Source organism: Amaranthus tricolor, chromosome 7, assembly GCF_026212465.1.
Source record: "Amaranthus tricolor cultivar Red isolate AtriRed21 chromosome 7, ASM2621246v1, whole genome shotgun sequence".
NCBI classification, from domain to species: domain Eukaryota; kingdom Viridiplantae; phylum Streptophyta; class Magnoliopsida; order Caryophyllales; family Amaranthaceae; genus Amaranthus; species Amaranthus tricolor.
Window position 1 is genome coordinate 16983441 of NC_080053.1, and position 26279 is coordinate 17009719.

General features: G+C 35.1%; 1 protein-coding gene across 1 annotated transcript; it reads left to right on the plus strand.

The window, feature by feature from the left end:
- Nucleotides 1-617: 617 nt before the first annotated feature.
- On the plus strand, nt 618-8897 carry LOC130817844 (ATPase family AAA domain-containing protein FIGL1). The gene is made up of 13 exons (XM_057683786.1): nt 618-1172; nt 3588-3720; nt 4018-4374; nt 4556-4791; nt 5643-5770; nt 5847-5965; nt 6040-6132; nt 6993-7094; nt 7317-7419; nt 7721-7804; nt 7881-7976; nt 8092-8219; nt 8317-8897. The coding sequence occupies exons 1-13, from the start codon at nt 898-900 to the stop codon at nt 8416-8418; spliced, it is 1956 nt and encodes a 651-aa protein (XP_057539769.1). The 5' UTR covers nt 618-897; the 3' UTR covers nt 8419-8897.
- The last annotated feature ends 17382 nt before the right edge of the window (nt 8898-26279 follow it).

Consider the following 26279-nt stretch of genomic DNA (forward strand, 5'->3'; position numbering starts at 1 on the left):
AAATTCGCTTGTGTAATTTGGGGGACTGTATGCGTCGCACACGGCTCCACAATTAGTAATAACAAAGATGTATTCTTAATACCGAAAATCATTACAACTTCACATAAATGAGAGGTACATATAATTTTTATGTTTAAAACCAAAGAACTCGAACGAGGGATATTAGTACGCTTTGTCCATCACAATTAGCACAATTTTTCATTTTTTTTTTATTCTTATGATTTTAAACCTTTTTCATTTTGAGCAATGGTCTTACTTTCATTACTTAAATTTTTTACACAAATTTATTCTCTTCTTAGGGCTTGCTTTGATTAAGTATAAATATTTAAGGAGTAAATAAAATTCAAACTAGAAAAAACAAAACTATTTAAATAGGAGATTAATGGAATTTGATTATTAGAAAGGTGAAAAATTGATTACAAGCTAATAAAAAGAGATGAAATAACAATAAGTTCCCTTATTTGGATATAAAGTTACTCCAGGAAAGAATGGATGAATACTTTTCCTTCAAATGAAGAGAATCATCCTCTTTCTTTTAATTAAATTTTTTATTTACTCTCATTCTACTTAGTTTATAATTATTTCAAATACTTTATTTGCATATCTATTTAATTTTATCTTACTCTTTTAACTTTTTCACTCTTAAATAACTATGTTCAATCCAAGCAAACCCTTATCATTTAACTGCTCATTTCACTATCCATTTGTTTTTTAATACTTTGGTGCTTTTTTTTATAAGTGTACGTGGCGCAAACGGACACGCACAATTATCCAATTACAAAATTCTATTTGGCGGGAATTATATAACAAGGAAACACCAATTTTGCGATATTTTTCCATTCATCCTCAACCTTAGAGGTTTCACAGTCACAAAACAAGCTTCAAACACGCAGAAAAATGGCGAAACCAGCAGAAATGGAAGATAACCAACAAAATTGGAGAAAAGAAGTTGATACTAATGTCAAAAGACTTCAATCTCTTATTTTCGGCGCTGATTTGGCTTCAAAAAATCGTGATTTTTCTTCCGCACATCTTCTCAATCTTCGTCTCCTCGGATTCCTTGAATCTCACTCTCAAAACGACGTCGATGCTTCGTTTCTTCATCCTATTCGTCGCGATGCCTTATCCAAGCTTGCTGCTGCTCGACGTGAACTTACTCCTGGTTCCGATCGGTAATTTAAATTTATCAGTTTTCAGTTTTTCTAATCTTGCAACCTATCTATTTGGGAGAAAGTATTAATATGAAAACTCTCTGTGGTTGATTTAGTAATTATCATAGTTCGATAATAATTATGACAAGAAAATTGATTGCGGCTACGAGTTCATTTGGTTACTTTGAGCTGCATTTCGATTTCGTTTGTTTGTGAAAAAAAATCAAAATTGATTACTACTGTCGTTGAATTGGTAATGAACAATAATGATTGTAGAGTATTATGTTGATGAGTCGTTTTGAATACTTATGGCTGTGTTAAGTCTTATAAAGCTACTACATTATACAAAACCACAATCCTATATTTTCAATAACTAATTAATAATTCAAACGAAAATGCAACCAATAAATTTTAAATTATTTCAATGATAATATTTTTATTTTTAAATTCAACAATCAACATTGACATTGTCCTTATATATAAAGATACATTAAAAATGTAAATAGTCTTTTGTCCCTTGAATCTGGAGCCCTGAGCAATTTCTCGATGTCGTCATGCCTGTGATACCCCTTTGATGACGATGATTAATTACAACAAAACAATGACTTTTTGTTAACAAATACAGTTGCATTTCAAAGTAATTTGTCATGTAGAAATTAAAGTCAATGACAAATATGATATAAAGAACTTGAATGGTGAAAGGTTTAAGAGGTTAGCAGTTCAGTAATAGTGGTCTAAAATTTACAGTTCTTATTATTGGTTTGCATTTATTATAACAGGATATTGTTAACAACACATTGTTGATTAAAACTGTTTGGTATTAATCTGGAAGCAAATGCTTGAATCCGAGGAGGAATAGTTGAACATCATACAAGTTATGAAGAAAAAGGACATTTTTAAGCCATGAGGTGAAGAGGCATTTCCAAGGATACTATAATGACTCCTGAAAAATGGCGTTCAAGTGTGGTCATCTTAAGATTAGAAACTGTTTGGTATTGACATGCTTTAAGAACCAACCAGAAATAAGCTGCCCTTCTCTTGTAAATCTAAATGTTTTAGGAAAAATTACCTAGAATAATTCAAACTTTTTATGATTTTCCTATAATAATCTCAACTATTGATAATCATGAATAATTTCAACTTTATAGGGTAATTTCTTAGAGTAAACTTAAGTATTCGGATGACCTGCTATAGTAGGTAATTTACCAAAAAAGTAAACTAAAAATAAATATAAAGTTAGAGAAAAATTTTGAAAATTTACATAAAAAATTCTAAAAAGAATTTAAACATTTTTTAACATATTTTTGGCAGTTATTTTATTTATCTTTTTTTTTTAAAAAATATAAAATTTTGCTATAGCAGGCATCCGGTTACCCGAGTTTGCTATAGGCAAATACCCCTTAAAGTTGGGATTATTCATGGTTAATCAATAGGTGAAATTATTGTAGGAAAATCATGAAAAGGTTGGATTATTCTAGGTAATTTTTCCAATTTTTTATCACCCTTCTTATAAAGATATAAACGTTGCTAATTATTGTGGTGTTTATTATTTTACAATTTGTATGTTTAGTTTGCCACCATTGAGAAGTATTGATCTCACATGGATGAATAATGCAAAAGATACGACCGCATCATTGTGTATCTAGTGTATTGTAAACATTTTTTAGCTTACCGCAAACTTAAATATAGGTCGTGACTTTTGGAAACTATATGCTTTTATGGAAAAACTTTGGTAATTAGAAAGAGGAAATGCTTTTTGTTTTGAAGTTTGGATTAGTGTGTCACGAAATAGATTTCCGAAGTATCTAGATTACAACATAGAATCAAAATCGTCCTCAAGTTAACACACTCACCCACACTTAGTGTGTGCCCACTAGTAATGATGTAAACTAGTAACCATCTCGAACTTTGTAGTAAAAATGTGAAAGCTTTGTATGATAAAAAGGTGTCGAGAATATTCGAGGTAGAATGACTAATTTATAGGCAATAGCATTTTCCAACAGCCCTTTTTCTCCATTAAAGCTACCTCATTCAAGAAGATTTTCATGGTGATCATCCTTCATCAAGAGAATGGTAAATCTGTTTCGCAAGCATAATTACAATTATGACCTAAACCGTATCTTTGCATTATGCACGCATGAGAACAAGATTTAACTTGCGAATGGAGAGTTGTACAGTACTCTCTTGAAGCCATGTATTACAGGCAAAATTTTATAAATCTTTGCACACATTTTAAACACATGGTACAATAAGGTGCTAAGGGATGCTTCATTTATTTTTGCATTTCATTGTAAGATCAAACGAAATTCATTGAGATTGTTCTTGGAAGAATATATAGTTAATCATTTTTTCTCCAACTAGATCAACATTTATCATCCCGTAGAGATTTGTATTCTTTGCATACTATTGCTTATATATGTGCCTTTTGTGTGACAGCCAAGCATTTGAAGCCGCAGGTGTTCCTCAAGGAAAAATATTCTCCATGAATGTAGATGTTGACAAGATCATACAATCAAAGTATTTTCAAGCCCTTACACAGCATTCATCTAAAGCGGAAACAAGTGAAGTGGTAAGTATTCAATAAGGGGCGTTTAATTTTTTGCTTCAAGTGACTCACTGCTGTCTATACAATTTTGTTTCAATTTATAAATAGTCATCTCTCCTGTTTTTTTTGTAATAGTAGCTTCGGAATTCTAAATTATAAAAGCTAAATCTTTTAATTCATATCAAAGTGTTCCAATTGTCTGCCAAAGCACCTTGCTAAGTTATAAAATCCGTGAGTTAATGTGTATGTATGATGTAGATTTTCTATTGCCTACAGTCCTAGTAGTCCATGTTCATTTTGTCACATCCTGGCCATATGCAGGGAGGCCAACAGGATACGAATGTCAGATTGACTAAAAACATGCCCGGAAGCACCAGTGAGGGAAACAACAAGATGTCCAGAAATAATGATGGTCAAAGTAGCTCATGTACATCCAAAAATAATGATTTTGATGACATTGATGTTTTGCAAAAGGTTTATGCATCAAACCATCCTCGAGGGAACTCCATGCTTGCTCATGCTGAAGAAGAAAGAACAATTGGTAACCATTTGGGAGTAAAGCGCCCTCATATGGATACAAGGAGCCCCAGAAATGAATGCATCCGATCACCTTTGAACAACAAGGATACCAACAGAGAAGTCTCAGGGAATGCATTTGTTACCGCCAAAACAAAATTGGTATCATCTAAATAAGCCTACATCTTGTGATTAATCCATTAGTTGTTGGCAAGGGTACCTTGGAATTCCACTATTTTGAAAGCACATATTTGAAATCATGGTCACTTCCTTCACAAAATATTACAACTAGTGTTACTTCTAGATTCTTTTGTTAAACTCTATATCCTCTTTCCAATGACAGGAAATGGAAATGAAGCAAAGAAGAGGATTGGGGGGTTCACCAAACTATTCTCTTTCTCCCCACAATGATTACAATTCCAACACTCGTTATTATGGTGGAAAATCTTATGGTGTATCACGTCGTGGAGTTCGTGGTAATTTTATTCCTCCGATAAGGTCTAATGGGAACAATACCGGAATGACCGCAAGAAATGGTGGAAAGGGTGATGATGCTTTAGAGGACTCAACCAAAAAATGGTATTATTATTTTGCATATGTATTATTAAACTTATATTGAGAACTAGTATCATGCAAATTATTGCTTCACAATTAACATTTTTTGTTGGTAGAAATTTGACATTCCTAATTGCTTTCTTATAACCATGTCTTAGAGGAATGCCTTTTACTTTTGTCTCGATCTTTTGTTTCAAAAAAAGAGACACCATGATATTTTTTTTATATTATTCTGAATAGATACATGCTTCTAGTTGTGATCATGCTTTATCCCTAGTCATCATAATACTTTAAGATGCGTTATTTTGTTTTCTTTGTTTTAATAACACTTTGCATTTAGCATAGCGGCGAAGCCCCACTAGGGGCTGGGGGACGCACAACTTCTGGTCCAAACGTGCGCATGTTGTATTTCTAATTCGGCCCCCATACTAATTTACATTATATGATATAAGGGCCGATTAAATATCACAAAACTAAGTAAAGTTCATTGGTCAAAGTATCAGATATAAGCATAAGGTTTGTGTTTCACATTTGTATAAATTTAACATTTTGTTATAACTTAACAGACTTTTGTCTTAAATTTTAAAATTTTCGTATTTAAAAACATTAGAATTTTAACTTGTTTTTATTTAATTATTTTGCTAGTATGTCGCTTATTTAACTATAACTATTTTGTTAGTGTATCCATTACTTGCCCCCCTAGTTTAAATTTCTGACTTTGTCCATGATTTAGCATTCAAAATGTTGATGTGATAAACTATTGACATCATTCAGATATTATAAAGCTTCCGTAGTGAAACTTAGTTCCTTCGTCACTTAACTGTAGAAGGAAACTTTTATCTGCTAATAATAGCTCAATTGGTATTTTTTTCTAGTTTGGAAATGTTGTGTGGTCCTGATGGGGAGCTACCAGAGAAGCTAAGAAATTTGGAGCCTCGTCTTATTGAACACGTTAGTAATGAGATCATGGATCGAGACCCCAATGTTCGGTGGGAGGACATTGGTAATTTGCTATCTTTTGAAGTACTTGTTGAGCATGTTTTTGTCATGGTACTTGTACTGAGTATTTTATTTTACAGCTGGTTTAGACCATGCCAAGAAATGTGTGATGGAGATGGTGGTTTGGCCTCTGTTGCGACCTGACATTTTCAAAGGATGTCGTGCTCCAGGAAGAGGCCTACTAGTCTTTGGTCCACCTGTGAGTAACATAGCTCATTTTTTGTAGTGTAAAGAGAATTGCTATATATATTTTGTTTGCTCCATTCATTTCAGGGAACTGGCAAGACAATGATAGGGAAGGCTATAGCTGGAGAAGCTAAGGCAACCTTTTTCTACATATCTGCTAGTTCTTTGACTAGCAAGTGGGTATGTTCCAGGCCTTAAACCTTAAGATCTGTGCAGTGAATATTTTGTATTATGTTTACCGCCTGCTGAAAGCTATGGGAAACGCTATTGTAACTGTAAAGCTCGTCAGGTTTACAATTATGTTGCAGACCCTAGCTTTTTCTTCCCACCTTTAATATATATATATATATATATATATATATATATATATATATATATATATATATATATATATATATATTATTTTGACATTTCATTTCTCACTAAGAATCTAAAATTTCTGATGAATGGAAAGATATTGTATCAGACACGTGGAGCATCACTTGCTCATTCTTAAGTGTAGCTTTCTGGTTATGGCTCGAGTGTTTTGACCTTAATCCTTCTTGCTAATTGTGACGATAAACAATTCTTATAAAAGTGGGGGTGTTTAGCAATGAGCTTTTTAGTTGGCTTGTGGCTTTTTAGCTTTTTGATCAATCAAACAACAAAAAAAAATGTTTGGCAAATGGCTATTAACCCAATACCAAAAAGCTATTAATGGTAGCTTTTACATTAGTTTTTGACTTTTTGGCATATTTTTTCTCTAATAAACAACTAACAACCATAACATCTAGCTTAAATTGTTGGCTTTTCAACAACACGTCCATCTGGTCAAATTAGCTAACAGCTCCAGCTAACAATCGTTTGCCAACCATTCTTGACCGTTCTTAGAAACTAATCATCTTTCCTTGGCACCTGTCATTGTGAAGCTATAAAGATTTGATCAGCCATTGTTTTACTAATCCTTGTTGGATTTGTCCTTGAAATTGAATCTACATGCGACTATACAAGCAAGTTTATAAGTAGAAGCTTCTTGAGATCATATGTGCTGGTATATGTAGATAGGGGAGGGTGAAAAGCTAGTGAGAGCACTTTTTGGAGTCGCCAGTTGCCGTCAACCAGCTGTTATATTCGTTGATGAAATAGATTCCCTTCTATCACAGGTAATGCTGGTCTCTGAGATGGACCATATTATTTAGATAATTACTTAATTTCATCTTTATTCTGCTCTTATTAAGACAATACTGCCATTTTTATACTTTCACAATTTCATCTGTAATGCATCACACTAAGTCTAAGTACAGCCTTATAGATGTTTCAGTTTCACATACAAACATAACATCCGCTATTTTAAAGAAATCTTTAAATGGTTTATGTTTTGACAGCGTAAATCAGAAGGTGAGCATGAAGCAAGTAGGAGACTAAAGACACAGTTCCTCATAGAGATGGAAGGCTTTGATAGTGGAAATGAACAGATTCTACTAATAGGTGATTTTCTATTCTAGTGTCCAAAAGGGTACAATTGACAACATATAGCTCCTCTGAAGTACATATTCTCTGAAAGATGACGCATCAGCAATGAAATATAACTCGAAGCATGCCCAATAATAGTCTAATTTTTTAAGTTGATATTGAAAATGTACTTGGATACCAAGGCTTTCCCTGTGGCATCTGCGTGTCCATAAGGACAGAAAGAGCTCTTTATGCTCAAGCAGTGTACCCAGAAATCTCTTTTATAGTTTGAATGGTGAATGAAGCAATTTCCATCTCAAAAATGTACATTATGCAGGAGCGACAAATAGGCCCCAAGAACTTGATGAAGCAGCAAGGAGGCGACTAACAAAACGGTTGTATATACCACTTCCATCAGCAGGTCCGTATTTGTGATTGCTGCCTCTTTTATGCATATATCACTGACCACTTAATAAAAATATCTATTGTTTTTACAGAAGCAAGAGCCTGGATTGTACAAAATCTCCTGGAAAAAGATGGGTTGTTTAGACTCTCGAGGGAGGACATGGATATGATATGCAAAATAACTGAAGGTTTCTTGCTTATATTCAAGAATTTCGAGAGACATTAGAGGACTGGATGTTTCTTTTTTCTTCATTTCTTTACACTCAAATCTCACCCCCTACTCATATCTCACCCCTATACCAGGCTACTCTGGATCGGACATGAAAAATCTTGTAAAGGATGCTTCCATGGGCCCACTTAGAGATGCTTTGAAGCATGGCATAGAAATTACAAAATTAAACAAGGAGGACATGAGACCAGTAACGCTACAGGTCAGGAAAATGATTGAGATGTAGTGTTCAATGTTCATGTTGACTTGATTAGTCTTTTCAAATTTAACAAAGTCTTCATCCTGCTTATTTCTTGCAGGATTTTAAAGATGCATTGCAGGAGGTCAGGCCGTCAGTTTCACCTAATGAACTTGGTATATATGAAAGCTGGAATAAACAATTTGGAAGCTTGGCACTTTAGCACCAGCCTAGGTAAATGACCTGAAATGATTAAGCAATGTGATAAAATCCAACATTCACTGTTATACTAAGTATTAAAAAGACATAGGTAGTGTATTGCTTAAGAACTATATATTAATAAGCTGAAGTTTAGTTTTAGCTCAACTTGTATCTCCGCACGAGCTATGGGTTACACACCAAATCTTTCTAGTGCATTATAAACGACCAAAAGCAAGAAAATTTTTGCTTCAATTATTTTTTGCGAGACAAATAATGTTTGGTCTAGTGGACAGAATTTCAAAAGGAAAAAAAAATAGAGGATGAGACTTATTGCTAAATGTTTTCCCATTCTAAGGTTTAGGTGGTGCCAAAATGGCAAACTATCTACAGAGTGTAACTTCCTTGTCTTGTCTTGTAGTTTGGATTGGTTGATTTCATTGTTGGTGTATTGTAGCTCTTTACCTTTCATAATATACAATATAATCGTGTACTTCAGTTCTATTGTTACTGTGTATTTCATTATAGTGCGCAAAGATTATTGATCGAGTGATAAGAGTTGAAAATTTAGCTGGTGATAACAAATTCTTTAGAATATAAATGTAAAAAACTATATTTTTGAACGACTGCAGCCTACTTTTAATACTATTTGTTTATTATTTTCAAAAACAGTGTAGTAGTAGAATTGGACAACTTAGTTGGCTTACATAAACAATTTTGAAAATACATATTAATCCATAGGATTTTCGCATATAAAAATGAAGTATAATCTTAATTCAAATTTGGCAAATAGGTGCGCTTGGCTTTGTTTTGGTGTTTTGTTTTTGTACGAGTTTCTATTTGTGGTGTATTTATTGCTATGGTTACTACTTGTTTTATGAAATTATAGCAAAGAATTAAAAATAACATTCTTCTAATATATTTAATTTTGCACAAAATTAATATATGTAAAAAAATTGATAAAAAAAATGTCAATACAAATCAAGAGGTGAGAAAGACGAATATTTATTAAAAAATTTGAATATGTTTAATACGAAAGGCATTTATTACCTTCACACATAGGTGAATGTCTAATTACTTAGATAACTATTCGGTACAAACCTCTAAATATATTTGAATTTGTGTAGTAGCAAATGTATATTTATTCTACTTTCTTTCCCTTATTTTCTTTAAATCTTAACACGTTATCAACTAGAGCTTTATCCTCAAAATTCAAGAAGATAATTTTTTTTTCTGAAACTTAAGTTATTATTTTTTCATCAATGCCCACAAAATGAACCAACAATCAAATGGTATAAACATTGTCATTCAAGGTGTTTTCAACACATTTTTATATTTTATTATTGAGCATAATTTTATAGCTTTCACTACAAACCCAGTAAGGATAAATTTAAATCACCTCCGACAATATAATCCCAATAATGCTATTAGTCCACCAATACAAACAACTCGTACTTCATCTATAGGATCAACTAATAATCCACAAGTATCACTAACTTGTTCACATATACGACCAGCTAATAATCCATTATTACTCAGTAACTAATATTCCAACAGTATCGATCTACAAACAATTCAACAACACATTCAACTAATAATACTCCAGCATTGTCAATTGAAAATAAACCTCCATCAAGTAATAAATATTGCAAGCAACTCATAAAATAATTTATTGGACAAAACACTACCTTTATGAATGATAGGCACACTTTATTCTTTTTGTTAGTTTTTTTTTTTTTTTTTTTTTTTTTTTTTTTTTTTTTTACCGCTTAATGGATGGCTAATAGTTTTTTGCTTTTATCGCCTAAGTGTACAGTTAGGATTACTCATTTTATCTTATTTATTGCCCAATACGTCTGTTTTGTATGCTTTTTTAACAACTTTTATTTTTATATCAGTATTGCATTTATATAATTAAATAACATATATAAAATGTATTTTTCATTTGCGCTTTACTCTATGTAATTTTAAAGTATCTGAATAATAATCTGTGATACACGGACACGGCACTGAATAGGCGTGTCGCGTGTCGGACACGTGTCGGACACGGACACACGAAAATCCGTGTCCGACACGCCAAATGAAGTGTCCAATATTTTAATATTTTTCCGGACACGCGGACACGGCAAGAACACGGAAGGGACACAGCAAAAGTCAAGGACACGTTTTTTAAAAAAATATATAAAAAAAATAAAAAAATTGAATTTCAGAATAGTTACTCACAGTCACTGATACACGAATTCCCTTTCCCAGTTTCCCTTCCCTCTCAATTCCCTCTCTTGCTCTCCTCTCACTCCTCTCAACTCTCTTTCACTCTAACCCTAAAAACTCTACACAACTCTTCCTCCACCTCTACTGTCGCCGCTGCACTCCCGCACCACGCCACCGCCGCCGGCTGCTCCTCCTGTCCTCCATCAGACCATCACAGACGAACACTGCCGCACTCTCTTTTGATTTTATTTAAGGTATTTTCACTTTTTATCCTAAATCCTAATATGAATCTTGTTCTAATCTTTAATCTTAGTGTTAATCTTAAATTCTTAATCTTAATTTCTTGTGAATTCAAATTTGTTAATGTTGAAATTGGGTTTAAAAAATTTGGAATTGGGTTAAAAAAAACCTAAAATTGGGTTTAAGAATTCTATTTGTGAACTCAAACTGTTTCTAAGCTATTGAAAATTTGAACCAACATTTGAAAATGTTGAAATTTTAGTAATAATTTTGTTAGAATGTTGTTTCTTGATTTTTTTTTGTTTATGTTGTTTGAGTGATTGAAAATTTATTAATGTTAAATTGTTAATGTGTTTGTAATTTGAATTTTGAAAAGTTGAAATGTTGTTCTTGATTTTTTTGTATATCCTCTTTGAATATTTGTTAATTGTTATTTGTTAATGTTTGTTAATGTGTTTGTAATTTGAATTTTGACTTTAAAAATCTAGAAGATTCTCTTTGTCTTGGCATGGCGGATCTTTTTCTTGATGAGCCCGAGTTGGAAACTACTTTTGTAGTAGCGGAGGATGATGATGGATGTCATATGGATGATGTGTGATGATCAAACTTAAATTTACCTATTTATTTGGTTTTCTTTGATTTGGTTTGTATGACTATTTTTAAATACTCATGTTGTTTATTTGGTACTTATTTGCATTTTATGTGAGCTTTATGTTTTAAAGTGTTTATTTACAAATATCAAATGAAAGATTATAAAATTATCTTTAATTTGATATATTTATTATATTACCATTTTCGTGTCCCCGTGTCCGCCATTTTTAAGTTGGCGTTTTCCCGTACCCGTGTCGTGTCTGTGTCTGTGTCCGTATCCGTCTTAGTGCAACCTAGATAATAATAAGTATATCTTATAGTTAGGGATCGTCCTCTATAAAAGAGGGATTACTCAATTTTATTTTTTTTTTACAATACACCTCTTTTTTTTTCTTTCTTTACTTTTAACATCAACTCCTCTATCTCCTTTCTCCATTAAGGGCATGTTCTCTTTGTCTGATTTGATTGAATCTGATATGAATTTACTAAGGTCTGATCTGATCTGATTTGATCTGGTCTAATTCAGTCTGATCTGATCTGAATCTTCCTGATCTGATCTGATCTGATATGGTATGGTCTGGTCTGTCTTGATCTAATCTAATATGTTCTTGTTATGAATGTTAGTGTGTGACTTGAGTGCACATTAAAGGGTTGAATTCATGAGTATGACTCTTGGATAATGGTAACTAATGGGTGTAATTATGTGTGGAGTATTCATGAAGAATTATGGGTTTTAATGAAGATTAATGAAGAAAATGAAAGGGTTTGATTTATTGTATGCTCGATCAAATTCTGACAGAGGAAGCAGTAAGGTCGCTCGACCTACCCGCTCGACCGAGCGAGTCATTTTGGTAGGTCGAGCGGTCAGAAAGAATGCCCCAGTTTTGGCTGATACTCGCTCGACCGAGCCGCTCGACCGAGCGAGCTCTCTGATTCGGTCGAGCGGACCCTCTGATATGCGTGGGATGCTTGTTTTTGACCTTTCAAATCCTTAGAGTTATTTCATAGTATTCATTACTCAATATTAACTATGTATTCAAGTGAGCTATTCATCTTCGTGTACCTAGTACTATAAATAGGGCTCTCATACTCACCTAGGTTGCACTAAAACGGACACGGACACGACACGGGTACGGGAAAACGCCAACTTAAAAATGGTGGACACGGGGACACGAAAATGGTAATATAATAAATATATCAAATTAAAGATAATTTTACAATCTTTCATTTGATATTTGTAAATAAACAATTTAAAAATATAAAACTCACATAACATTCAAATAAGTACCAAATAAACAACAAGAGTATTTAAAAATAGTCATACAAACCAAATCAAAGAAAACCAAATAAATAGTCATACATTCAAATACGTTTTCTTAATTTACAAATTCCATCACAGTCCTAAATCCAATAGACCAATACAGTACGTTTTCTTAATTTACAATCCAATAATTTCTTAATTGAACTCTTAATTTCTTGAATACATTCACAGTGCAGCAAACCACAATCAAAAAGAACCCACAATCAAGATTTAAAAATAAATGTTAAAAAAACAACTCAACAAGATTAAAAATTTAAGATTAACACTAAGATTAAAGATTAGAACAAGATTAATATTAGGATTTAGGATAAAGAGTGAAATATCTGAAACAAAATCAAAAATATCGATTTTTAGGGATTATTCGAACAACCCAATGACCCACAGCACTCAGGGAAGCACCGAAGCAGCAGCCAGCACTACAGCAGCCGTCGAGTGTTTGTCTGCAATGGAGGAGCAGCCGTCGGTGGCGGTGGCGTGGTGGAGGAGCAGCCGTAGAATTTTTAGGGTTAGAGGAGTGAGATAAGAGCAAGAGAGGGAATTGAGATTTGAGAGGGAGGGAAATGGAATTCCAGTACAGTGCGTGACCTTTGAGTAACTGAGGAGTTTATATTCAGCTTTTTCAAATTTTTTTTTTTTTAAAATAACACACGTGTCCCTTGCCGTGTCCGTCGCGTGTCCTTGCCGTGTCCACGTGTCCGAAAAAATATTAAAAAATTGGACACTTCATTTGGCGTGTCGGACACGGATTTTCGCGTGTCCGTGTCCGACACGTGTCGGACACGCGACACGTCAGTTGATTGCCGTGTCCGTGTTTCGCAGATACTCACACATCAAACACATCAAACACAACCCCTAAGCCAAACACATAGCCTTTTGTTTGTTATCTCTATCTCAATTGTAATTCTTCATTAAGAAGTGTTGTTTGTATTCTTTTGATATAATCTAAACAGAAACTACACACCACGGAGGACGTAGCCATTATTGGGTGAACCTCCTTAAATCTTTGTGTCCTTTTTAGTTACATTGTCAAACTTTGTTTTGTTCGTTCTTAGCATCGTAAATCTTTGGCGATCATTTTCAATTGGTATCATAGCCAAGTTGTTTTTTACGGTGTTTTAGAAGTTGTTATTTGAGAATCATGACTACAATGAAGCTCGACATAGAGAAGTTTGATAGAAATGTAAATTTTGGCTTATGGCAAGTCAAAATGAGAGCCATTTTGATCCAAAATGGTGTGCATAAGGCCATTGATGGTGTAGATAAGATGCCGGAAGGAATGTCCGCATCGAGATGGGAAGAGATAGACACTAAGGCATTATCGGCAATTCAATTATGCCTTTCCAATGAAGTTCTAAGAGAGGTTTTTAAAGAAACAACAACCAAGAGTATATGGGAGAAGTTGGAATCACTCTACATGGCCAAGAGTGTTACCAATAGGCTACTTTTGAAAAGTAGACTCTACGATTTACGCTTGGAGGAAGGTAAACCTTTGAAACCTCACTTAGATGAGTTTTATTCCATTGTTATGGATTTGCAAAACATTGATGTCAATCTTGATGATGAAGACTTGGCAATTTATCTTTTATATTCTCTACCCCCTTCTTATAAAAATTTTAGAGAAACTCTACTTTATGGTAGAGATAATTTGAGTAGTGATGATGTGAAGAGTGCCTTAACACAAAGGGACCTTATTGATTCACAATTATCACAAAAGTCACAAAGCAATGCTAGTGATGGTTTGTTTGTGAGAGGGAGGTCACAAGAGAAAGGTTCCACTAGTGGGAGTGGAAACAAGGGTAAAGGGAGATTCAAGTCCATTAGGCCAAATAAAAATAAAACTTATAATTATTGCAAGCTTAAGGGCCACATCAAGAAGGATTGTTGGAAGCTTAAAAAGAAAAATGAGGAAGAGGCTAAGGAAGGAACTAGCAATGCTAATGCTAGTTATGTGAATGATAGTGATGATGGTGATGTTCTTGTTGCCACTCATGAGTACAAAGATAATAATGAATGGATTCTTGATTCGGGGTGCACATTCCACATGACTCCCAACAAAACTTTCTTCCATACTTTTGAAAGTGTTGATGGGGGAAATGTTACCATGGGAAACAACACTACTTGTAAGGTTGTTGGGATTGGGAGCATTAGAGTAAAAATGTTTGATGGGATTGTGAGGACCTTAACCGACGTTAGGTATGTCCGGGGTTTAAAAAAGAATCTTTTGTCTTTGGGTACTCTAGATAAGATCGGGTGTAGAATCACTTGTGAAGGTGGAGTTATGAAAGTTGCTAAAGGCTCACTTGTTGTGATGAAGGGTAAGTTGAATGGGAGTTTGTATGCTCTTCAAGGTTCAACCATTCTTGGCTCAGCAAATATTTCCACAAGCACAATGTCCGATCATGACACCAAACTTTGGCATTTGAGGCTTGGTCACATGGGAGAAAGAGGTATGTTTGAACTCTCTAAACAAGGTTTATTTGATGGGAAGAAATTTGGGAACCTTGATTTTTGTGAACATTGTGTTTATGGGAAACACAAGAGAGTTAGTTTCAAACCCGCCGTTCACAACACTAAGGGAATTTTAGATTATGTCCATTCCGATTGTGGGGGCCTTCTCGAATGCCCTCCCTTAGTGGTTGTAATTACATGTTGACTTTTATTCACTAGTGAAAAAAAACGTATTTGCTGCGGTTATTGTATATACGCAGCAATAAATAAGAAATGAAATAAAAAAAAAAAAGCCAAACAATTGCTGCGGTTTTTGGACCTAACCGCAGCAAATAATCACTTGCAAGCTCAATTGCTGCGGTTATTGAGTGGCCCACAGCAAATAACCCTTACTCATCCACCCTAATTGCTGCGGTTATTGATGGGCCCGCAGCAAGTAGCTTATTTTATGGCGCCCAATTCTCAACGTTAATTTTCATAAAACCCTTAAGCTTCCTGTTTCATTAACCACAAAGAAATATACTGTTTTTCTTCATAAAACACGCACAGCAATCTTCGTTCTCCATATACTCAAACTTCATCTTCATCAAACTTCATCATCTTCTCCATTGAAAATAAAAACCGTTCTTGTTTATTTTTTCATAAACTTCAAACTTAGAATCTTCATAAACTTCGAACACATAATCTTCACAAACGTTTGCTTGCTGTTTCGTGCATTTGCTTGTTCATCTGCGTGTGTGTGCATTCTTCAAAAGCGTTTGAAACCAAAGGCATTTGCTTGTTCATCTTCAAAACTCACGAATTAAGGTATTATTTCTCTTTTTTATATGACCGTTTGAAACCAAAATTTTGTTGGCTTGTTCATCTTCGAATTTTCATAAACCTACTTCGAATTTTGTTGCTGTTCTTGTTGCTGTTCATCGAATATAATTATGTTTATGTTCATCTTCTTGTTGTTGCTGTTCTTGTAAAAAATCTTGTTACGTTGTTGTTCTTGTTGCTTATTCTTGTTGTAAAAAATCGAATATAATCTTGTTGTTCTTGTTGTTGTAAACTCAATCAAACAATCAATAAAACCATCAAATAAAAAAGGGCAATCATGAAGAAGATGAAAAGAGAATTATAGTTATTTGCTTGAGTAATGAAATCTTGTTGTTCTTATTCTGATATAGAGAATTAAAGTAATGAAATCTTACATAAATGAAATAACTGTTTTGAATTGAAGTGAGTATCTAGTATTTTAATGATTGTATTTATTTGCTTGAGGGTTAGGGAAATAGGTGAAATTTTAATATGAAAATATTAATATTGCATTCTTATTTTTCATGTTATTTCTATTATAGTTAATACAAAATAATAATACTCCTAGTTGATAAATAATATTACTAGTATATATATATTTTTTTTTTAATTTTTAGAAAGATTATTATAATCAAAGAGTTTAAGTACCTTCAAATAATTTGTAGCAATTCTAAAGTGGCCAATTATAGTTATAAAGTAATCACCTACAAGTTTAAAATGATCACTTTTTATAGTATAATTGAAGTCATCATTAACAATCTTAAAATACATTATTAATTACTAATTTTTATTGTTTTTATATGAATATTATTAATTATTGTTTTGTTTTGAATCAATTAATCACACTAATTAGGATGACAAACGATCGTTCTTGGATGTATGGAAGCATTGAATCGTCGGAATTTATTGATGGCGTATTAGAATTTTGTAGTATTGCGGTTGAACATCAAGTTAGGACGGGGGGAGTTGGTTTTTATTGCCCATGTGTCAGTTGTGGCAATGTATCAAAGGTAGATAGTGTTGATATCCTTAGGGAGCACATACTTCGACGTGGGTTTAGGCCTCAATATCATGTTTGGGTTTGGCATGGTGAGGAGGGAGTTTACAAAGAGAAAAGTGTTCTTGAGGACGTCAATAATGTGGCCGATGTCAATGAGGATGTAGTAGATCATGTTGATGGGTATGAGACAGATGAAGAGAATGTCGATGAGGATGCGGATCGTGTTGATGAGATGATGGAGGGAGTCGAGGATGAGTTAGGAAAACGTCCTCGTGTTTTTGACTTGTTGACAGAGGCTTCTCAAAAGCCTTTGTACCCTGGATGTACAAAGTTCACCAAACTAACAGCAGTGTTGACAATTTTCAACATTAAGTCAAAGTTCAATTGGAGTGACGCTAATTTCACAATGTTATTAGAAGCGTTAGGTGAGTTGCTTCCTGAGGGAAATGAACTTCCAAAGTCGACATATTATGCCAAAAAGCTCATGTGTCCTTTCGGCTTAGAGTACCAGAAGATTCATGCGTGTCCGAATGATTGTGTGTTGTATCGGAATGAAAACGAGAACTTAGAAGAGTGTCCTAGGTGTGGGTTATCGCGCTACAAGCGTAAAGGGGCTCGGGATGCTAAAGGGCCCCCGGCTAAGGTATTGTGGTATCTTCCAATAATACCTAGATTCAAGCGCTTGTTTTCTATAAAGAAAGATGCGTTAAATTTGAGGTGGCATGCAGATAGGGTGAAGAAAGGTCACTTGCTCACACATCCATCTGATTCTCCGGAGTGGAAGAGTATTGATAGGTTGCATAAGACTTTTGGGGATGAGGTTCGTAATTTAAGGCTCGGACTGTGTACGGATGGAATGAACCCGTTCGGCAATCTTAGTTCTCAACATAGTACTTGGCCGGTACTTTTAGTGATCTATAATTTGCCACCTTGGTTGTGTATGAAGCGTAAGTACATAATGCTTTCGCTTCTTATCTCGGGTCCTAAACAACCTGGCAATGACATAGATGTGTATCTTGCACCTCTCGTTGAGGATTTGAGAAAGATGTGGGATGAAGGCGTTTCAGTGTTTGATGCATATGCTAATGAGGAGTTCACCTTGCGTGCAATGCTTTTATGCACCGTTAATGATTTTCCGGCATATGGCAACTTATCGGGGTATAAGAACAAAGGGAAGAAAGCATGCCCGATATGTATCGATGACATGGAATCCACGTGGATTCCTAAGTGCAAACACGTATTCATGCACCATCGAAAGTTCCTCCCACGAGACCACCAATATCGTAAGAAGAAGAAGTTGTTCAATGGGGAGGTTGAGGACCGTGTAGCTCGTCGACCGTTGACCGGTTATGAGGTTTATGAACAGGTTAAGGGAGTTGAGACTGTAGTTGGTAAAACGGAGCAAGTGCAAGGAGGTGAAGGCCGATTATGGAAAAAAGAATCAATCTTTTGGAAGCTTCCATATTGGAGAGATCTACAGGTTAGGCATTGTCTTGACGTTATGCATATAGAGAAAAATGTATGCGATGCCATACTCGGGACTCTCATGAACATTCCGGGTAAGACAAAAGATGTTAGGGCCGTGCGAGATTGGTTTGAATGTAAGGGTCTTCGTCCGGAGTTGTGGGCACATGTTAAGGTGAGTAAGAAAAGAAATAGAGCTGATGATGAAGTTGGTGGCAGTAAGAAGAAGATGCTTAATGACAAAGTTTATTTGCCTCCAGCTTGCTACACATTGTCCAAAGCAGAGAAGCGGACATTTTGTGAGTGTTTGTATGGCATTAAGGTTCCGTCTGGGTACTCATCCAACATGAAGAGATTTGTTAGCCTAAATGGTGAGCTGAAGTTGGGAAGCATGAAATCTCACGATTGCCATGTAATGATGCAAGTGTTCTTACCAATTGCAATCCGTGGAATACTGCCAAAACATGTGAGATATGCTATTACCGAGCTATGTTCGTTCTTCAACACAATTTGTAGTAAAGTTCTTGATCCCTTTAAACTTGATGCACTTCAACTCGACGTGATTGTAACTTTATGCAAGTTTGAGATGTATTTTCTACCTTCTTTCTTTGACATAATGGTTCATCTTATTGTCCATCTCGTTCGTGAGATCAAACTTTTGGGTCCAGTTTTTTTAAGGTGGTGTTATCCTTTTGAAAGACACATGGGTGTTTTACAAAACAAGGTGAGGAATCCAGCACAACCCGAGGGGAGTATGATTCAAGGCACTGTGAGCGATGAGATTAGTAACTTTATAGCCGAGTATTTGGCCATGGCAAAGCCTATTGAACTTCCCACCTCTAGACATGAAGGAAGGCTTGAGGGAAAAGGAACAATTGGCTCCAAATCGGTCACACCTCCTCGAGAAAGCCTTCTACAAGCACACTTGTATGTGTTGCATCATATTCCGGAAGTTCATCCTTTTTTGAGTGAGCATTTTGATATATTGCGCGCAAAACATCCTTCTAAAGGGTATAGGGCATTGATGCAGTTGCATAACAAGACGTTTATTAATTGGTTTCATAATCGAGTAATATGCGAAGAACTCAAGGGTGTATCCGAAATTGTTAAGTGGTTAGCTTTTGGTCCTCGTGATGATGTCAACAAATATGAGGGTTACGATGTCAATGGCTTCACATTTTGGACTGAGGGTCAAGACAAGAAGTCATCGTATCTACAGAATAGTGGGGTTTCTATTTTGGCGTCATCTACATTTTACGCGAGTGCGAAGGATCAAGCGCCGGTTGATGCTAAATTGGTATACTACGGGCGGGTACATGAAATATGGGAGCTTGACTACTCTACTTTCAATATTGGTCTTTTCAAATGTAAGTGGGTAGATAATAATCGACGATGCATAAAAAATGACGACCCTTGTGGATTCACTCTTGTAGACTTAGCTCGTTTGCGTGATAGTGAGGAGCCATTCATACTAGCCACACAAGCCAAGCAAGTATTCTACATTGTAGACCCGTCTGATAAAAAATGGTCTATTGTTGTACCGGGAAAAAGAAGCATTCTTGGTATAGGTGATGTTGAGGATGAGGAAGAATATGAAGCTTTTGAAGACTCCCCTCCCTTTATCAATCCAATATCAGTGGATCAAGATGATGTAGATGATGTAGATGTTGGTTATATGCGTGTAGATCACACGGAAGGAATACATTTGAATTAAGTGATTCACAAGGTATGAATTTAAAGCTTTTAAAAGTTTTTTTGGCACTTGGTTTGTTTTGCATGAAACTTTGCACAAAACACTTATTTGTTATATATTATTGTGTTGAACGTACGTATTAGAATTGTAAATCATAGTCATATTCTTAATATTACTTAGCTTATGTTCTAATATATTTCTATTCATACTCTTTCAGGTACTGATATATAATGCATCTATTCAGAGACGAAATTGTCCCCGAGATTGAGACCTCGGATAATGAGCATCGTAGTTACGACAGTGAAGAGGACCAAATTGTGAGATTCGAGCGTATGGCTGAAGACGCTCCACCTCTAGACAATGATTTTGAGACTGAAGACGCCCCACCAATGGATGCTCCCACTACCAGTAAGAAAAGAAAAGGGCGAGGTCCTACGAAAAACCTCAAAGTCACAGAACCAATGCATTTGGAATACAATGCATTTGGTCAACCCTGCGGAAAATGGCGTAGGCAATATGGAAAACAAGTGGGCCTATGTATCCGCAAGATTTCCATATTGCACGCATGGAACGAGGTTCCAGAGGGTTTGAAAAACTCTCTATGGAATGATACTGTGGTAAGCAACTTTACTATTTTTACTCATTTAGTTTCATTTTAAAATTAATTTAATTGACAGTAACAAATATAAATTTTTTTTGTAGAATCTTTTCCACATCGAGAGCGATGAGGACAAGAAGAATGTGTTTCTTTCAGCTGTTGCTGAAAGATTCAGAGATTTCAAATCCAAGCTAGTAACTGGCTGGATTACGAAGACCCGTGCCCGTACGACCAAAAAGGTCAAAACGGGAAACGAAGGTGGAGAGCAAGCACCTTCGAAGATGCCCTACGAAATATGGGGTCACATATCGAAGAGGGATTGGGAGGCCTTTGTTGCCAAAAGAACAACTCCCATAGAAGTTGTAAGTATTTCATATTATATTATAGTTTACCAATTTGAATTTACTTCTTTTGATTCAGTCATTAAACTAATACATGACATTCGATTTCTATTGATTAATTAGGAAAAGCGTGGTAAAGCTTCAGATCTAGCAAACTGTCGACCAGCCCTCCTTCGGCTCAGCTTCTAGGAGTCCACGGGGATTGTTAGAATGGTTATAGGACCTTGATAGCTAGATCCAAGTACCAAGATTCCATTTCAACTTTAGCCTAGGTCCTGGATGCATAGGTTTGGTCTCCACGTGTCGTGCAAGGTGGTCTGGTCACTAGTTTGATGCTGTCAATTTCGCGTTTTTATTTGTCAATTTCGTGCGTAAAGTAGGTCAAACATGGTTTGTTATGCACGAAACTTGGCACACAACACTATTTGGAATATATTATTGTGTTGAAATGGTTAGAATTGATAATAATAGTCATATGCTAGAAATTAGAAGTTAAGTTGCGATTTTATGCGTTTTTAAGAGTTTTTGTCAATTTCGCGCGTAAAGTAGGTCAAACATGGTTTGTTATGCACGAAACTTGGCACACAACACTATTTGGCATATATTATTGTGTTGAAATGGTTATACTTGATAATAATAGTCATATGCTAGAAATTAGAAGTTAAGTTGCGATTTTATGCGTTTTTAAGCGTTTTTGTCAATTCCGCGCGTAAAGTACTCAAACTTGGTTTTGATGCGAAACCGGGGCTGATTAAGGCCTTGGTTATGCAAGGATTAATGTTGTGTGTAAGCTTTGATTAATGACATAGTCAAAAACTACAAATGATCATGAAAAGAACACGAAACAACCACAAACTCTTAAACAAAATTCTGATCTAGCAAACTGTCGACCAGCCCTCCTTCGGCTCAGCTTCTAGGAGTCCACGGGGATTGTTAGAATGGTTTTAGGACCTTGATAGCTAGATCCAAGTACCAAGATTCCATTTCCACTTTAGCCTAGGTCCTGGATGCATAGGTTTGGTCTCCACGTGTCGTGCAAGGTGGTCTGGTCACTAGTTTGATGCTGTCAATTTCGCGTTTTTATTTGTCAATTTCGCGCGTAAAGTAGGTCAAACATGGTATGTTATGCACGAAACTTGGCACACAACACTATTTGGCATATATTATTGTGTTGAAATGGTTAGAATTGATAGTAATAGTCATATGCTAGAAATTAGAAGTTAAGTTGCGATTTTATGCGTTTTTAAGCGTTTTTGTCAATTTCACGCGTAAAGTAGGTCAAACATGGTTTTTTATGCACGAAACTTGGCACACAACACTATTTGGCATATATTATTGTGTTGAAATGGTTAGAATTGATAATAATAGTCATATGCTAGAAATTAGAAGTTAAGTTGCAATTTTATGCGTTTTTAAGCGTTTTTGTCAATTTCGCGCGTAAAGTAGGTCAAACATGGTTTTTTATGCACGAAACTTCGCACACAACACCATTTGGCATATATTATTGTGTTGAAATGGTTATACTTGATAATAATAGTCATATGCTAGAAATTAGAAGTTAAGTTGCGATTTTATGCGTTTTTAAACAAAATTCTGATCTAGCAAACTGTCGACCAGCCCTCCTTCGGCTCAGCTTCTAGGAGTCCACGGGGATTGTTAGAATGGGTTTAGGACCTTGATAGCTAGATCCAAGTACCAAGATTCCATTTACACTTTAGCCTAGGTCCTGGATGCATAGGTTTGGTCTCCACGTGTCGTGCAAGGTGGTCTGGTCACTAGTTTGATGCTGTCAATTTCGCGTTTTTATTTGTCAATTTCGCGCGTAAAGTAGGTCAAACATGGTATGTTATGCACGAAACTTGGCACACAACACTATTTGGCATATATTATTGTGTTGAAATGGTTAGAATTGATGGTAATAGTCATATGCTAGAAATTAGAAGTTAAGTTGCGATTTTATGCGTTTTTAAGCGTTTTTGTCAATTTCACGCGTAAAGTAGGTCAAACATGGTTTTTTATGCACGAAACTTGGCACACAACACTATTTGGCATATATTATTGTGTTGAAATGGTTAGAATTGATAATAATAGTCATATGCTAGAAATTAGAAGTTAAGTTGCAATTTTATGCGTTTTTAAGCGTTTTTGTCAATTTCGCGCGTAAAGTAGGTCAAACATGGTTTGTTATGCACGAAACTTCGCACACAACACCATTTGGCATATATTATTGTGTTGAAATGGTTATACTTGATAATAATAGTCATATGCTAGAAATTAGAAGTTAAGTTGCGATTTTATGCGTTTTTAAGCGTTTTTGTCAATTCCGCGCGTAAAGTACTCAAACTTGGTTTTGATGCGAAACCGGGGCTGATTAAGGCCTTGGTTATGCAAGGATTAATGTTGTGCGTAAGTTTTGATTAATGACACAGTCAAAAACTACAAATGATCATGAAAAGAACACGAAACAACCACAAACACTTAAACAAAATTCTGATCTAGCAAACTGTTGACCAGCCCTCCTTCGGCTCAGCTTCTAGGAGTCCACGGGGATTGTTAGAATGGTTTTACGACCTTGATAGCTAGATCCAAGTACCAAGATTCCATTTCCACTTTAGCCTAGGTCCTGGATGCATAGGTTTGGTCTCCACGTGTCGTGCAAGGTGGTCTGGTCACTAGTTTGATGCTGTCAATTTCGCGTTTTTATTTGTCAATTTCGCGCGTAAAATAGGTCAAATATGGTTTGTTATGCACGAAACTTGGCACACAACACTATTTGGCATATATTATTGTGTTGAAATGGTTAGAATTGATAACAATAGTCATATGCTAGAAATTAGAAGTTAAGTTGCGATTTTATGGGTTTTTAAGCGTTTTTGTCAATTTCGCGCGTAAAGTAGGTCAAACATGGTTTGTTGTGCACGAAACTTGGCACACAACACTATTTGGCATATATTATTGTGTTGAAATGGTTAGAATTGATAATAATAGTCATATGCTAGAAATTAGAAGTTAAGTTGCGATTTTATGCGTTTTTAAGCGTTTTTGTCAATTTCGCGCGTAACGTAGGTCAAACATGGTTTGTTATGCACGAAACTTGGCACACAACACTATTTGGCATATATTATTATGTTGAAATGGTTATACATGATAATAATAGTCATATGCTAGAAATTAGAAGTTAAGTTGCGATTTTATGCGTTTTTAAGCGTTTTTGTCAATTCCGCGCGTAAAGTACTCAAACTTGGTTTTGATGCGAAACCAGGGCTGATTAAGGCCTTGGTTATGCAAGGATTAATATTGTGCGTTAGCTTTTATTAATGACACAGTCAAAAACTACAAATGATCATGAAAATAACACGAAACAACCACAAACACTTAACAAAATTCTGATCTAGCAAACTGTCGACCAGCCCTCCTTCGGCTCAGCTTCTAGGAGTCCACGGGGATTGTTAGAATGGTTTTAGGACCTTGATAGCTAGATCCAAGTACCAAGATTCCATTTCCACTTTAACCTAGGTCCTGGATGCATAGGTTTGGTCTCCACGTGTCGTGCAAGGTGGTCTGGTCACTAGTTTGATGCTGTCAATTTCGCGTTTTTATTTGTCAATTTCGCGCGTAAAGTAGGTCAAACATGGTTTGTTATGCACGAAACTTGGCACACAACACTATTTGGCATATATTATTGTGTTGAAATGGTTAGAATTGATAATAATAGTCATATGTTAGAAATTAGAAGTTAAGTTGCGATTTTATGCGTTTTTAAGCGTTTTTGTCAATTCCGCGCGTAAAGTAGCCTAAACTTTGTTTGTTTTGCACGAAACTTGGCACACAACACTATTTGGTATGTATTATTTTGTAGAAGTTGTTAGAATTTAAAATCATAGTCATATTCTAGAATTTATGTGTTAAGTTGCGATTTTATGCGTTTTTAACCGTTTTTGACACTAACTTCTATTTTCTTTTAGTGCTTTCAACAACCTCCTTCTTCCGTTGACTGCAACTACTACGCGCTGAAGTTTATGGACGATATTATAAATTCCGTGAAGGAATTTGGAGTCGAAAATATAGATGCCGTAAGTATTTGTTACGTTCTTAATTAAATATATTATTGGTAAAATATAATGTTTTTATATTAATAGCTTTTATTTTAATATTATAATATAGGTTTTAAACGACATTCCGAGGGAAACACGCGCTTTGAGAAGTGAAGAGATGCGCGAATTAAAAGACAAGATTGCCGTGTATCTTGCTAATATTTGTCCTTGATAAATTGTAATTACTACTATTGATTATTTTTTATAGTTTATTTAATGTGTATATATATATATGTACGTACATATTATATTATATATATATACGAGCGAGAGTTTATTATTACAAAGAGATTAATGTTGATTATCTGTGATTATCATTGGATTAATCACTGTTATTACATTGTAATATTATTGCATTATTAAAAGGATTAAACGGAAAAAGAAAAAAAAAAGACACTTATTGCTGCGGTTTTAAGCCTGACCGCACCAAATAATTCCACACTTATTGCTGCGGTTTTTCCCCCTGACCGCAGCAAATAACACACAGTATTTGCTGCGATTTTAGCCCATGACCGCAGCAAATAATGCCCTTATTTGCTGCGGTTTTGAACCGCAGCATTTAAAGTAGGACATTTGCTGCTATCACTATTGCTGGGGGCCAAAACCGCAGCAAATAATGGCAAAAAAACCGCAGCAAACGAGGTTTTTTCCACTATTGATTGATGATTTTTCTAGAAAAGTTTGGTGTTATTTTGTAAAACATAAAAATGAAGTTTTTGATGTCTTCTTGGAATGGAAGATGATGATTGAAAAGAAAACAGGTATGAGCATCAAGACCTTAAGAACCGACAATGGTCTTAAATTTGTTGATAATAAATTTCTCAAATATTGTTCTAATGAAGGTATTGTTAGACATAGAACTTGTGCAGGTCGTCCTCAACAAAATGGTGTTGCGGAGAGGATGAATAAAACATTATTGGAAAGGGCTAGATGCATGCTAAAACAAGCTAATTTGGGGAACCAATTTTGGGCCGAAGCGGTGGCTACGGCATGTTATTTGATCAACCGGTCGCCTCATACCGCCTTGAAATTCAATTCGCCACAAGAAGTGTGGTACAACACTCCGGTAAACTATTCTAGTCTT

Coding starts and splice junctions, on each gene's coding strand:
- LOC130817844 (XM_057683786.1), top strand. CDS start 898: ATGGCGAAACCAGCAGAAATGGAAGATAACCAACAAAATTGGAGAAAA. Junction 5,771..5,846: donor TGTTCGGTGGGAGGACATTG/GTAATTTGCTAT, acceptor TTTATTTTACAG/CTGGTTTAGACCATGCCAAG. Junction 7,095..7,316: donor TAGATTCCCTTCTATCACAG/GTAATGCTGGTC, acceptor ATGTTTTGACAG/CGTAAATCAGAAGGTGAGCA.